Here is a 15,491-nt window from a genome sequence, read left to right on the forward strand (position 1 = left end):
GGTAGAGAAGAACTGAAGTAATCAGAAGGATGCTGGAAGAGCAGTTCTAATAGTGCAGAGCTACAGAAGCAGCCTTGGCAAAAGGATCGAACGAAACTCACAGACCAAGGAGTCTCCAGGGCCCCAGAGTTTCCCTGCTTTTTGAGAAGTCTTGTTGCCATAGGGCAACAGAGCTTTTGGTCACACTTGCTCAGAGTGACAGAACTGTCTGGCTTTCAATTGAAAATCAAAGAAGGGCATTTCTGAGATGGTTTCTCTGTGTAGCCTTGGCTGGCCTGTAACTTCTTCTGTAGGCCAGGCTGGCCTGGAACTCACAGAGTTCAGCCTGCCTCTGCCTCCCAAGTGCTGGAATTAAAGGTGTGCACTACCACCGCCTGGCTAACATTTTAAATGTAGTGGTAAACCAGTTAGAGGCTGATCCTTAGCACAGCTGCAGCATAGGCTGATACTTTGATGACAGTGATCAACTCTTCCCACTGCAGAGCAAAGAGTAAGCCCACTATTAACATATGTCCTCTTGTTTGGGTCTTCACTGAGCTCATTGCCAGCTCATCACCAGCGTTGTGGAGATGAAGAAAAATCATCTTAGAAGCAGATGCTCAGGCAATCATAATGCTTTTGTTTTCTAGAGTGGGGTTGAAAACTCAGCCTGAATCAAAGTGCCCTGAGTTGCTTGCCAATTACTGTGATATGTTATTAAGGAAAACACCATTAAGCAAAAAACTAACCTCTGAGGAAATTGAAGCAAAGCTTAAAGAAGTGGTAAGTACATTTTTATTTATTTATCTAGTTTTTGATCAGTAAAGATTTTCCTGTAGTAGATAAGGAGAAATAGTTGTATCTTCTCCAACAAAGGAAGTATTGAGATAGAGATGTTCTATGAGGAGCTATATACATTCACATAGGAAAGTACATCAAGGTAAGGCATAGTCCTTCCTGAGCATGCTCAGTTGAATAAGTCTAACTAGGAAAGAACTATAGCAGGCATGAAGCATATATTTGAAGGATTAAAATGGGACGTAGAAACACTTGGGGGCTGTCCAGCTTCTGTCTTTAGAGTGCCACTCAGGAATGGGCATGCCTACTTTTCTCTAAAAGGTTTAGCCATGCCAGTCAGGAGAGCATGAGGATTCTTCTCCAAGGCAGTGTTGTCCTCTTGTGAAGGAAGAGTAGATACTTTGTTATATTTTAGGTTCTTTCCCCCCAACCCCAAGACAGTATTTCTCTGTGTAACTTTGGAGCCTCTCCTGGAACTCAATCTGTAGCCCAGGCTGGCCTCTAAGTCACAGAGATCCTCCTGCCTCTGCCTCCTCCTGAGTGCTGGGATTAAAGGCCTGTGCCACCACCATCCAGCGTTATATTAGGTTCTTAAATAAACTGAACTTTGGCTCAGTGGATTAAAGGTCCTATGCAAGCACTACACTCATGTAACAAAAGCCAAACACTGAGGGAATGGAGAGATAATGGCTAAGTGGTTACGAGCACTGACTGCTCTGCCAGAGGACCTGGGTTCAATTCCCAGCATCTGCATGGCACCAATGCATGTAAAGTAAAAGCCAAAAGCTGATTGTGGTGATGAGCAACTGTAACCCAACTCTGGGGGTAAGCATTCGGTGTAAAATAGGTGGGTTCCAAGGCCTTCTGACTAGCCAGCTTTGCTGAGTCAGTGAGTTTTAGGTTCAGTGAGAAATCCTGTCTCAAAAAGTAAGGTAGGTTGGAGAGATGGCTCAGTAGTAAAGAGCATGGCTGCTCTTGCAGAGAACCAGAGTTTGGTTCACAGGACCATGCATTTTCAACCATCTGTAACTCCAGTTCTAAAAGATCTGACATTGTCCACAGACACTGTATGCATGTGGTACATGCAGGAATACCCATACAGATACAATAAATTTTTTAAAAAGTACAGAGAAATAGTGAGAGGTTCCAGGTGCCAGATGTCAACCTCTAGCCTCCATATCATACACATGTGCACACTACATAAAGAGAGATGTGTATTTATTTGTAAAAATTATTACAAAGTTTTACAGTGTCACACTTTCATAAGGTTAGTTTTACCTAAATTTTTTATTCAATAACTTACTAAAAGAAAATACATTTATTCCTCAGTGTATGCCTGTTCATGCCCTTTCCCAAGTGTGGGCTCTTACCCCTGTATAATGTTGGAGATTGAGGTGGGCCTTCATATGCTAGACAGGCACTAAACCATTTTAGTTACATCTTCAGTCTCGTGGTTTTTAAGAATGAGTCTCTCAGGCTTTTGGGGAGTATAGGAAGGTCTACATGACAGAAATGGCTGAGAATGTAAAGTAACTTTGTCTTCTGTGCAGCTCTTGGTACTTAAATATGTACAAAATAAGGATGTCTTTATGAGGTATCACAAAGCTCATCTTACCCGACGTCTCATATTGGACATCTCTGCTGACAGCGAGATTGAGGAGAACATGGTAGAGTGGCTAAGAGTGAGTACAACAGCTCCTTCACGCTTTTTGAGGGGGGGTGGAGAGCAGGCAGGCAAAAGAGATAAAAGGATAGCTTGCAGGAGCCCTGCTTTCTCTACCTTGTGTATCCCAGGGATTGGATCAGATGACTAGGCTCATCACAAAGCACCTTTGCTTGATTGGCCATCTCATTTGCCTAAAAGTAGGGTGTTTTTTGTTTTTTTTTTTTGTTTTTGGTGTTGTTTTTTTAAACTTAAACTGCTTGTTTGGTTTTTTTTTTTTTTAATATATATATAGCACATGAATCAACTTTCATGGCAAAATAATATGTTATGGTATCATTGTTAATGTCAAGTAGATTCATTTTTAAGAATATATAATCAAATATATAAAATTAGGAGTGTCTAATGTGCTTTTTCTTAATAAATTTTAAGCCTGCTTTGTTTTTACTGTTGTACTTCCATTAATTCTAACTGAATTTAAGAAGTATCCAGGAAGAAATTACCAAATTTTTTTTACCATGTCTTTGCTACTAAATACTAAAATAAATTACAACCACTGTGATTTTATAAAAAGCTGGTTGTGGTAGTCCATGCCTGTGAATCAAGGAAATGGAGGCTTAGAGGACCATTACCCTAGCAAGGCCATTCATCCTCCAGTAAATAGGGAGTTGATTCTTTCAGGTTAGTGACCAAGCCCAGGCCCTGAGGATGCTGTGATTGAGCTGTACCACTGCTGTCCTTCTGTTATCTTTGTCCTGATTTATGGATTGACCTGTTAAAGGTGTCACCTGGAGTTGAGCTGATTTTATTCACATTGCAGTAACTGAAATCCATGCATACTGAAATCTTACAAAGCAAAGACTACCTAAACTATCCTGTTTGTTTTCAAAGAATCAAATGTTACAGGTGTTACACTATATTCTAATAAAGAATTTTCTTATTAAGCATCTAAGATAGGGATGAAGCTCAGTGCTAGAGAACATTCTTACCGTGCAGTGGGCAGGCCCTGGGTTCAATCCCCAGAAGCTCCAATAATAAGCAAGATAATTTCCTAAGGTTTCTATTCCTGGGGCTGGGGAGAGAGAGTTCAACAGTTAAGAGCAGCAGCTGCTCTTCCAGAAGGGCAGTTTTGATTTCCAGCACCCACAGGCAGCTCACAACTGTTAAGTGGGATTTGACACCCTGACAGACATATATTCAGGCCAAACACCAATGCACATTAAATTAAAAATAAAGATTTTTTTTAAAGTTTTTTCCTTGTACTATATCAGATTACATAATTATTATTTCTCTGTCTTTGATTTTTGTAGGAAGTTGGTATGCCAGCAGATTATGTGAACAAGCTCGCTAGAATGTTTCAGGACATAAAAGTATCTGAAGACTTGAACCAAGCTTTTAAGGAAATGCATAAAAATAATAAGTTGGCATTACCAGGTATTATTTATAATTAAATGGAAGTATTTTTTAAGCTTAAAAATATCTTTTTCAGTTATTTAAAGTAAATGTCGAAGATTTTTACAAAATCCATATTATAGCTATTTGTCAAAATAGAACACTAGGTCTGTGAATATTTATCTCAAAACAAAAGGACCCTTTTAACTAAAGCTTCATCCTTGTTTATTTTCTGTAAAATTTAACTTGCTGTCAAAATATTTATAATTTCTGATTTTCTTACCTGCAGCTGATTCAGTTAATATAAAGATTCTGAATGCTGGCGCCTGGTCTAGAAGCTCTGAGAAAGTCTTCGTCTCACTTCCTACTGAACTGGAGGATTTGATACCTGAGGTAGAAGAATTTTACAAAAAAAATCATAGTGGTAGAAAATTACACTGGCATCATCTCATGTCAAATGGAATTGTAAGTAGATGGGTTATCAATTTGGGTGCCAGTAGAGTTACCTCAGGGCTGGAGGGATGGTTCAGTGGTTAAGAACACTAATGCTTTTCCAGAAGACCTGGCTTCAATTCCCAGTGACTCACAACTGTCTTTGACTCCAGCCCCAGAGATCTGGTGCCCTCTTTTGTCCTACAGATACTGCACATATGTGGTGTATAGGCATAAATGCATGCAAAACATCCACACATGCAAAATAAAAGTAAAATTATTATAAAATTATTACAAAAAATAGTGGCTCTGACCCTAGTTTTAGGGACATGGTTTTCAAGTTTCAGTGAATACTTATCAAACCAATGATCTTGACTATAGAATCCAATATGAACCCCAACTCTGTTCTTCTGCAAAAAGGAAGGGAAAGGAGAAGGAGGTAAACATTTACCTCATCATTTCTACTTCAAGCACATTGGACAGAATGAAGTCACATGACCTCACTGAAACTGGGAGAGGCATTATAGGTCTGCTAAAATTATTACCTATAAGGTAGGAAGAATGGGTCTTGGAAGAAAAGTAGCAACCTGATTTTCCCTTAGTATCTCATGTACATTTTACTAGATATACTACAGTAAGCTTCATAAAGCCCTGTTATCTATTACAGATAACATTTAAGAATGAAGTCGGTCAGTATGATTTGGAAGTAACCACATTTCAGTTGGCTGTGCTGTTTGCATGGAACCAAAGGCCCAGAGAGAAAATCAGCTTTGAAAATCTAAAACTTGCAACAGAACTCCCTGATGCTGAACTTAGAAGGACTTTATGGGTTTGTTTTATCTTCTCTTTGATTTTGTTTTTAAAATAGTGTCAAGTTACATGGTTGAGAATATGCAAATAGCTTGTAAAACTGGAATTTTGGTGCCTTGTATACATTAGGCATACATTCTACCCCTGAAGTTCATACCTAAGACACTATAAATTTTTTGATTTTTTTTTTTTTTTTTTTTTTTTTTGCAGTGGGGTGTGTGTAAGGGTATTGGAGACAGGGTTTGTCTTTGTAGCTTTGGCTGTCCTGGAACTTGCTTTGTAGACCAGGCTCTCCTTGAAGTCAGCCTGCCTCTGCCTCCCAAGTGCTGGGACTAAAGGCATGTGCTACCACCCCACGGCCTTTTTTTTTTTTTTTTTTTTTTTCTTTCACTGTAAATTTTTTAATTCATGACGCTCTGAATATGACTTTTAACTAAAAAAGAAAAGAAAAGAAAGAAAGAAAAGGAAAGGAAAGAGGCAAGTTACCAAAGTAGAAAAGGTCCACGAAAAAAGAGGAAGAGATTGAGCTGGTTCGTTTTAGTTTTTGTGAACGTTTGTAAAGTGTGCTCATGATATTCTTGATTATAGTTGCATTTAGTGTCTACTCTGTTATTCAAATTCCAGAATAAACTGTTTCAATGGAGGAAACTGTCTGAATACCACTGGCAGACAGTTTTACTCAGGTCCTGTATGATTGACCAGTCCTTGTTTCACTCCATGTAGTAAAAGAACATTTATCAATTTTTCAGAATCAACTCTTTTCTCTCCTTTTTATAATGCATTTACTTTGTCATGTGTATGGAGCTGTTACATAAAAGTTTAGATTGTAAATTTGTCCAGAAGTCATTCTTGTCTGTACTATAGAGTTGATCCTAGCACTCCTTAGAATTTACTATGCTAATTGTGTTTTTTTTTTCCCCTCACAGTCGTTAGTAGCTTTTCCTAAGCTCAAACGGCAAGTTTTGTTGTACGAACCTCAAGTCAACTCCCCCAAAGACTTCACAGAAGGGACCCTCTTCTCCGTGAACCAGGAGTTCAGCCTAATGTGAGGTTCATGTTGGTTGATTTAAATAAAAGTACCATGCTGAATGTTAGTGCTTTGGTTTTATTAAAATAATCATTTGCCTCGTGTAATATTAAAAAACGGTAACTGAATATTATCACTAGATTTGTATCATTTCATTTTTTTATTTAAAAAGTATTAGAGATTGAGTGGGTGGGATAGAACCGCCTTATCCAACAGAGCTATTTATCTGAAGACTTAGTCAGATACTGCTGAATAAAATTCTCTCATCTTTAATTATTATTGTTTCATGGAACTGTAATTTGTTGAGGAATGCAGTCACTGGTCAGCAGAGGCTATGTCATGTTTGAAGGAATTAAAGAGCTTTTTTAAATAATTGCTTGAAATAGTTTGTTGCCTCAGCTTTCCAAGTGCTGGATTACAGGTAATTATAGATAGATGTCCTCATAACAGGCCTGAGGATTACTTAAGGGAAAACTGTATGTTGCGTTTGTTACTTACCCTTTTAAACAGCTCTGGATGTTAACGTTTAGAATAGTTCAAACTTCTGACATTGTGCTGTAACAAGATGTTTAATGCTTTTTTTTTTTTGGCAGAAAAAATGGAAAAGTTCAGAAAAGGGGAAAAATCAATTTGATTGGACGCTTGCAGCTTACTACAGAAAGAATGAGAGAAGAAGAAAATGAAGGGATAGTTCAGCTAAGAATATTAAGAACCCAGGTTTGTACAGGGAGAAAGAATATCTAAATTCTTAAACTCTGAAAAAAAATTTTTTCAAAAATTGGGCATGGTGGTACATTCTTTTAACCCCAGCCACTAAATTAAAAGCCATGTAAGTTATTTATTTGTAAATAAGAGCTGATGCTTATTTAACTAGAATTTTAAAATTAAATTAATCTAATCTCCCTTTCCCCCCCAGACAGGGTTTCTCTGTGTTGTTTTGGTGTCTGTCCTGGATCTCGCTCTGTAGACCAGGCTGATGTCAGACTCACAGAGATTTGCCTGCCTCTGCCTCCTGAGTGCTGAGATTAAAGGCGTGTGCTACTGCTGCCCAGTGAACTAATTCTTTAGTGCTACCAGAAATGCCCTTAAGGTTTGGAGGCTTCCAGTAATTTCTGATTTATTCTTTGAACAGAGCCTTTGTTTTTAGTTATGTCTCCTTTTGATTGCCACTGAATAAATGTATCTTAGCAACAGCTTAGAATTTGTAGACTTGAAGTATTTAAAATTGTATTTAATGTGCATTTAGAAATTTTATTTAGAACTAAGAAACATCTGATGTTTATATTTTCCTTTTAAAAATGTGTTAAAATTAGGATGATGATGATTTCTGAACATGGTAACAATTATCATTACTGGAATGTGAGACCACTCAGGAGGTAGAGGTACTTGACACCAAGGTGACAGCTTGCTCCATCCCGGTGACCCATGTGGTAAAGGGGAGAAGTAGTTCCTGGGAAAGTTGTCCTCTGGCCTCCACAAAGACCACGGCACACCTGCACACAGAGACGGCAAGAGAAACTAAGTACAATATAATAGGGAAAAATAGAGATGGTGAGGCGCTTAGGAAGTAAATGCAGTTGACAACGTGAGTTCAGTCCCAGGAATCTCCATGGTGGTCAGAGGAAACCAGCTTCCAGTTGTTGTCTTCTGACCTCTGCCTGTACACTAGAGCATGTACTGTCCCATGGGCTCACCCATGGATACACATAAGTTTTTTAAACTTTTAAAAGTTTATTGCAAATTGATTATTTTAATTTTAGTAAATCTTAACCCAAACTACTTTTTTGTCCTAATTTTACAAGTTTTATTTACTATTATCTAAAACTGTGGCCAGTGCAGTGCAATACAGTTTGAAGCATAAAGAAAGATTAAGATTCTTCATGATTCTTGTAGTCTTCACATTTCTGGAGGTACAGACACCCCCACCCCCAGTAGTTTTGACATAAAGCCATCTTTATAATCTGAAGCCTGGTATCCTTTACTATTAGAAGCCTGGTGATCTGAGTTTGATCCCAGGAAGCAACTTAAAGATAAAAGGAGAGCCAGGAGTCAGTGGTCCACACCTGTAATCTCAGCACTCAGGAGCCGGAAGATTTTTGTGAGTTCAAGGTCTGTAAAATGAGTTCCAGGACAGTGATCTTTGTGAGTTCGAGGTCTATAAAATGAGTTCCAGACAGCCAGGGCTACATAGAGAAACCCTATCTCGAAAAACCAGGCAGGAGAAAAAAGATGAAAGGAGAGAACTGATTGTCCTCTGACTTCCACGTGCATGCTGTGGCATGTGCTCATAAACACTTAGCATTTAATGTATGCACAATGATATGCCTCGAAACCTTGTTTAAAAATCTTAAATGCCTGATAATGTAATATACTGCAGATTATCTTGTATCAGTGGAAAGACTGTCATACTGATGCAGGAAATTTTGTTCTGCTAAATAGTGCTAGGTTCTCAAGCTTATTTAGTTGGCAGTAAAATTCAGTATCAAATGTTGAATACTTACAGTGGCCCATTAGTGTCCACAGGGAATTAGTTCAAGGATTCCTCCTCTTGCTCCCCTATTCCTGCAGGTCCCAGAATCTGGTTGCTCCCATCTCTTAGATAAAATCTGTAGTAATTGAATATGCCCTACACATCTTCTCCCATATATTTTATATAATCTAGATCATAACATCTAATACAGTATAAATGCTGTATGACTAGTTACAGAACAGCCAGGACTACACAGAGAAACCCTGTCTCGAAAAAGACGACCAAGACATATTGATAAATTGACTTTGGTGAAAAATGTTGATCCCTATAGAAACATTGAAACATTAAAAACAAGAGTAAAACTAAAAACAGGATCTGTGGTAAACATTGTCACTTTGTTAGTCTAGTTAATAGACTAGTTAATTGTCTAGTTAATAGAGTAGTATTTCCTGATTTTTAAGACACACCTATGGTTCTCTTCTATTATACAAAGGAATATCTGAATATTAGAGGCAAATTTGTGTAAGGGAATTCTTGTATCTTTTTTATTTCATTTATTTATTTGTGTATATGTGTGTGTATAGGTCAGAGCACTTGTAAGAACTGATTCCACTTCCCACCACGTTGGTCCCAGGAGTAGATCTCAGGTCATCGTGCTTGCCAGCAAACCAGTGCCTTTACCCAGCGAGCCATCTCACCAGCAACACGCAGTGGCTCACAGCTGTCTATAACTCGAGGTCCAGGGGATCCAGTGCCCTTCCAGCCTGTCAGGCACCAGGCATTATTAATCTCTTTACTTTCAAAATCTTTGTAATAAGTGTAATGAAAACAATCGTTGAGTAAAAGTCCAGGTGAAGTAGGAAAAGTCACTGATTTGCTTTACTCAAACAAGTGTAATGTCGTAATGTATTTCGTTTTTATTTTTCTTTTAGGAAGCCATCATACAAATAATGAAAATGAGAAAGAAAATTAGCAATGCTCAGCTGCAGACTGAATTAGTAGAAATTTTGAAAAACATGTTCTTACCACAGAAGAAAATGATAAAAGAGCAAATTGAATGGCTGATAGAGCACAAGTACATCAGGAGAGACGAGGCCGACATCAACACGTTCATATACATGGCCTAGCTGAGCGCCGGGCCACCGTCTGAGCACTGATTCTGGAGCACCTGGACAGAAAGTTGTCCTGGTTTGAGCTGGAGAAAGGTTTATTTGGACTTTGATTACATAAATATTAAACTCTCTGCCTTACCTTACAAACGACTATATTTTGCCAGTCACATTAGTTAGCATGATGGCATTCCCTTCATGTTGCACACTCTTTATCAGCATGCAGTTTTGTGGAGAAAATTGCATTCATGAAGAGCCCATTATGAACTTCAAAGTCAGTTGAATTCTTACCCACCAAGAGAAGTAACATTTTGGGAGGGTGAGGGTGGGGTTTTTGTTGCTTCTTTTACCCCCCTTTCCTCTTTAAAGGAATATACTTGCACAAGGAAGGAAATTCAGATATTGCACTGAATTGCTTTTATCTTTTTTTAAATGCAGTTAAAGCTAGAGGTAGCACTCTTAGCTTCTTTTGACGAAAAGAATGAAGTTGTCAACACCATGTTGGGAAAGGGCAAGTGTCTTGGAGAAGATGAGGCTGTCAAGTTGTTTGTTAAACACTGCTTTCAGTTTAATAACTGGATTGAAATAGTGACCTGAAAATGGTATTAAATATTTCTACCTTACAAATCCTGATTGTCATTAAGCAGGGGACTGCTGTTTTAGTTGTTGGTTGTTAAATGATTAAGATTTGGGCTTTTCTTTCTTTCTAAGTCTTCTATGGTTGGAGAGCTTGTTTTGAAAATGTGAAGTTTATGATGAACGTTGCTTCCTTTGTTGACTTTATGGGTGTAGGTAAGTCATTGATTGCAGAATCTGAATTGCAAAGCAAACGTGTTAAGTGTATTACTAATACACTTAAATTTGTTGAAAACAATGCAGAAATATGCTGATACAGTACAATGAGAGAATTGCTTTCTAAACCTGTAGCATAGAATTATTTGGTGTTTTGAAAGTGTTGTGATTAGGGATTTACCACCTCAGTTTTCTGGAAAGACATTCTCTGTTAAAAGGTAATTACCCCTCACCTAGGAGGATGAGAGCTGAGATTGCAGCCTGAGACCCGAGAAGCACTCAGAGTTGTTAGTTGTGAGCAGTAACCTTGCCAAATATGTACATATATATTTATATATTTTAAAAATAAGCATTTTTAAAATGTTCAGAGGGCAACACTTACCTTGCTTCTCTCAGTTAATCCAGAGCGGTGTCTCAGGACTTCACGGTGCAGTGGGAAGTTAGACACTGAAGACTTGAGCAGCTGAAGAGAGAATTACTCCCCATCAGGAAAAATGGCTCCATGTGGATTTTTACTCATTGTGGTGCACGTTTCAAGTGTTCTTGCAAATTATTTTGTAACCTTTGATGTTAAGTAATATTTTGAAGTATGGTTTTGAAATTAGCAGAAAATGGAGAGTTGAGAAGCATACAGTATTATATCACCACAGTGGGCTGTGGACCTGCCTGCAGCCTCAGCAGCCGTGAGCTCCTTCCCGGAATGAAGGGAAGTATGTGTCAGACGTTTATGGTTTTGCTAATTACAGTCCAATCTCTGTTGTGAACTTGATAGGAAGTTGGAAGTGCGTGTGTGCTTCCCGTCGACCCTGCTGCTCTGAGGAGGCCATGGTGAGAGCAGGTGTGTGCAGAGCGACTCAGTGCTCGCTGCTTCCGTGATGTGGATGATAGCTGGCGCTGGTGCATCCAGAATTCAAGGAGATCATTTTATAATGACTGTGGCCCTTCTACTTAATAGTTTGGTGTTGGCAAATTTTTATGTCCCAATACCAGAATGCCAAAGGAGGAAACAATCAAGGGAGAAATTTTAGGCCATTTCTTAATGTTTAAGATTTGTCATTTTAAACCATAATTTTTTTTAGAACATCTTTGAAATTTTTAATCGCTTTGGTCATTTAAGAATGAGAGCTGTGATGTTTTGATTTATAAAGGCAAACTTAATGCACAGTGGGTAACAATAAATCCATAGCAAAGTTTTTTATTAAATTTTATAAATTTTTTAATAGTTAATTATGTCCTAATTGTATTTTGGGGAATGAACAGCAGTAAATACCACAGACTTAACAGTTTTCATCCTTTTTTTAAAATATATATACAAAAGTGTAACTACTTTTTGGTGTTTTTCAGAACTGTTTAGTTGACAAGGTGCCTATTGCCTATACCATTGTTGAGATTTTCTTTAAATATTTTATCAATAGATTTGCTAATTTAAAAAATTCTGAAACAGATTTTAACCAGGAGCTTTTTGAAGGTTCAGAACCACCATTAATGTTCCCTGTCTGACCTCTCTTCCCCTGCAGACCTTGCATTCTTGCTGTCTAAGCAGGGCCAAGCATTGCACAGGTAAGGGGAAGAAAAGCCCCACCTCCTACCCACCAACAAAGAGCCATTTTTAAATGAATAGTGTAGCAGGCTCAGAGTTTTGATTACTTCCATCTAATAAATGGTAACCTGTTGCCATCTCATGGCCAGAGTAAGGAGACAAGAAACAGATTCACACAGTGGAAAATACTTGATGCTCACAGCTAGACAAATGTTAGACCATCATGGTTCTAATAATTTTATAAGGATCCTCAAATTCTGAAGTCGCCCAATTTTTACAATTATTGGAGGAGGTCCCTGGGTTTATCAACCTGTTCATTTAAATCTCTTGCTCTTAATTTGTGCATAAATATTAAAGTCTCCAAAAATGAAATGTTATTCTTATTTTTACTCTTCATTAAATGGAATATGTTATCATTAGCCCTGCTCCAAGGGCAAATTTTTCAGACTCAATCTTGGAGGAATATTTGCTAGTTTACAGAAAGATTTGCTGTCATCAACTCAAGCTGGCTCTTCTGTTTTCATGTAAATGACCGGGATGCTGTCACAAGTTCTCTCAAGTCACAGTTATGAAAGAAACCTTGTTCAAGGGCGTTCCTGTCATCTACATTATGTGTGGTCTGGAGTTCCTCATGTCTGTACAGTTTTGAATGTGCACCACTACATACTGAGATGACACTGTACAGTTTTACACAGTAGCAGTTTCTGTATGCAGTAGGCTGAAATATTTTGATGAACTGCTTAATTTTTTGGATTTTATTTTTAAGTTGTATAATTTATTTTCTTGCAAAATAAAAGTGTAATATAAATGCTTTCATCCAGAAAATCTTGGTGTTCTACTATAAAAAGTTTTACAATAGTTAAGATTTTTGGCAAACTAGGAATAGTGTCATGTGCCTTTAATCCCAGTGTTCCAGAGGCAGAGGCAGGCGTGGCTCTGAGTTCAAGATCAGCTTGGTGTACTCACAAGCTCCAGGCCAGTCAGGGCTACTGTCTTTAAAAATAATGAAAATGGTTTCTGTTGGCAATGCTGCTACTTGGGAGGATGAGGTAGCTGGTTGTTGAAGCCCAGAATTTCAAGACTAGCGTGGGCAGCATAGTGAGACTTTCTCAATGAAGAATGCTTAGTTATGTTTGGGGGTATGTGGTAAATTGTAGCCACTGTAAGCACCAGAAATAAGACATGACAGTTGGGTGGATGAATACATGACTCCCTAATGGCTAAAAAGCACCTTGACCTAGGACTTTCACTGAGATAGGGAGAGTGTAGGAGCAGTGACTTGGAATTGAAGTTAGAGAAAAACATAAGGTTCACCTGAGCCAAAACAAGATTAGTTAATTAAGCTTAAATATTAAGTTTCTTGCACAAGCCCTTTCCAGAACTCAAGCATTTTGTCCTAGTGAGCATTCTAATCCTAAACAAACCCCCACCACCGAGAAGACAGCTCCACAGTGAGCTAAATTGGAGGCAAACTTCCTTGTTAAGAGCACAATCATACTGACCAGAAGGAGCTTAGAGGCATGCAACATTCAGACAGCTGGATGGGCGTAGGATAGACATTTCTACTATGAAAGACAGGGTTTGCAAGGAATAAATACAGGTCACTGTCAGGTTTAAAACAGAAGGGCAGTATATAGTGGCCCCAAATCCCAGCACTTGGGAGGTGGGTGCAGGAGAACCATGAGCTCAGAGTCTTCCTAGTAATGTAGGGAGTTTGAATCCAGCTGGGGCTGTATGATACCTACCTCAGAACTAAAGAATTAGCAAGGTGGCTCAGTGGGTAAAGGCACTTCCTGTGAAGGTCGGTGATCCGTGTTCGTCCCCACAACGTGTAGCAGTGAGACAAGGAAATCCCCCCACAGAGGTGTCATCTGACCCCACAGAGGCAGGGCATTATGTGTGGTCACAGAGTGACAACAAACTGTTTGGAAAATGGAATTTATGGAGAGAACACCTGCCCATTTGTAACACCTTTCCCCACAGAACAAAATCCTGGTAATGTCTAGTGGGCTAGACTAAGAAATTAATCTGTTTTTGTGAGACAAGGTCTTTATAGACCTGGCTGTTCTAAAACTCACTATGTAGACGAGCTTGGCTTTGAACTCACAGAGATCTGCCCGTCTTCTGAGTCCTGGAATTAAATATGTGTGCCACCACACCTGGCTCAAATTTTTATTCACAAAATTTTGAGGGGCTTGTGGCTCACCAGTTAAGAACATTTGCTGCTTCTTCATAGGTCTTGGGTTTGATTCCCAGGTGATCTGGTTTCAAAGGTCCCCTTTCCCCCTACTGACCACCAGGCATTTGGTGGATAGATATACATGCAGGCAAAACAGTCATACACATGAAATTTTTTTTTTAGATCAGAGGTCTCAAATATTGGTGAACTTCAAGGTCTTAGAAAAATAGCAGTAACAAAATCATCAGAAAACTAGATCAGGGCAGAAATCAATGAAATTTCAATACAAGGGAGGCTGAGGTAGTACTGTCCTGCAAGTTCAAGACCAGCTTGGTCTACAGTGAGTCCAGGCCAACCAGGGCTACACAGTTAAAAAAAAAAAAAAAAAAAAAAAAACTTGTCTCAATAAAAGGATCAAAGGGGGGGGGAAAGCAAACAAAAACCTTATGTAAGTGGAAACAAGAACAAAGAATCAACACACTATTTCTTTGGTAGAAAAATGAACAGGAATGAACTCTCCAGCTGAATTACCCAAAAGGCCAAAAAAAAAAAAAAATCAATAAAACTAGAGCTGAATTTTACAACAGACACCAGTGTCAGGATCACTCTGAAAGCCTATATGCCAGCAAATTAGAAAATCTTGAATTAGAAAATTTTGTAGACTATGATCTACCAAAACTAAATGAAAAGGATGTAAACATAACAATGAGATTGAAGTAGTAAGGGAAATATTTTTTGAGACAAAAAACTGGCTTTGTAGACCAGTGTGACATTGAACTCATAGAAATCCTTAAAGCCTACCCCTGCTTCCCAAGTGCTGCACTTAAAGGTGTGCACCACATGCCTGGCTAAGGACAAATCAAGAGAGCCAGTATTCCAGAGCACCACAGATGGCTCAGTGGGTGAGGTAGCTTGCTATCGAGCCTGTAACCTGAGTTTGATCCCACAGTTGTGGAAGGAGAGAACCTACTGTAGGTTTTCCTCCGATCTCTACATGTGTACTGTGCGACGTTCATCCCTTCCCTGACAATAGTAACACACACACACCCCAAAACCAACCAACCAAGGGCACAACAAACAGGTTGGAGATGTAGCTTAGTTAGCAGAATATTTGCCTAGATTATGTGAAGATCATACATAGATTACATGAAGCTCTGGGTTTGATACCCTCCTGTATCTCCAACAATCCAACTATGCAGGTGGGAGGATTAGCAGTTCAAGGTCATCTTTGACTACCTAACGGGTTTAAGACCATCCTGGCCCTACATGAGACTGCCTTAAAAAAAAATAAGTGGGGATT

General features: G+C 38.7%; 1 protein-coding gene across 1 annotated transcript in view; it reads left to right on the forward strand.

Annotated features, from left to right (window-relative positions):
* Cul5 (cullin 5) overlaps positions 1-12,828 on the forward strand; it is a 47,076-nt gene extending 34,248 nt beyond the window's left edge. Inside the window, exons 12-19 of the mRNA XM_028864968.2 lie at positions 630-762; positions 2,328-2,459; positions 3,751-3,874; positions 4,122-4,297; positions 4,932-5,093; positions 6,001-6,119; positions 6,695-6,818; positions 9,504-12,828. Coding sequence (XP_028720801.1) covers positions 630-762; positions 2,328-2,459; positions 3,751-3,874; positions 4,122-4,297; positions 4,932-5,093; positions 6,001-6,119; positions 6,695-6,818; positions 9,504-9,698 — 1,165 coding nt within the window. The 3' untranslated portion in view covers positions 9,699-12,828. The remainder of the gene's footprint in view (positions 1-629; positions 763-2,327; positions 2,460-3,750; positions 3,875-4,121; positions 4,298-4,931; positions 5,094-6,000; positions 6,120-6,694; positions 6,819-9,503) is intronic.
* The last annotated feature ends 2,663 nt before the right edge of the window (positions 12,829-15,491 follow it).

This window comes from Peromyscus leucopus, chromosome 7, assembly GCF_004664715.2.
Source record: "Peromyscus leucopus breed LL Stock chromosome 7, UCI_PerLeu_2.1, whole genome shotgun sequence".
Taxonomy (NCBI): Eukaryota; Metazoa; Chordata; class Mammalia; order Rodentia; family Cricetidae; genus Peromyscus; species Peromyscus leucopus.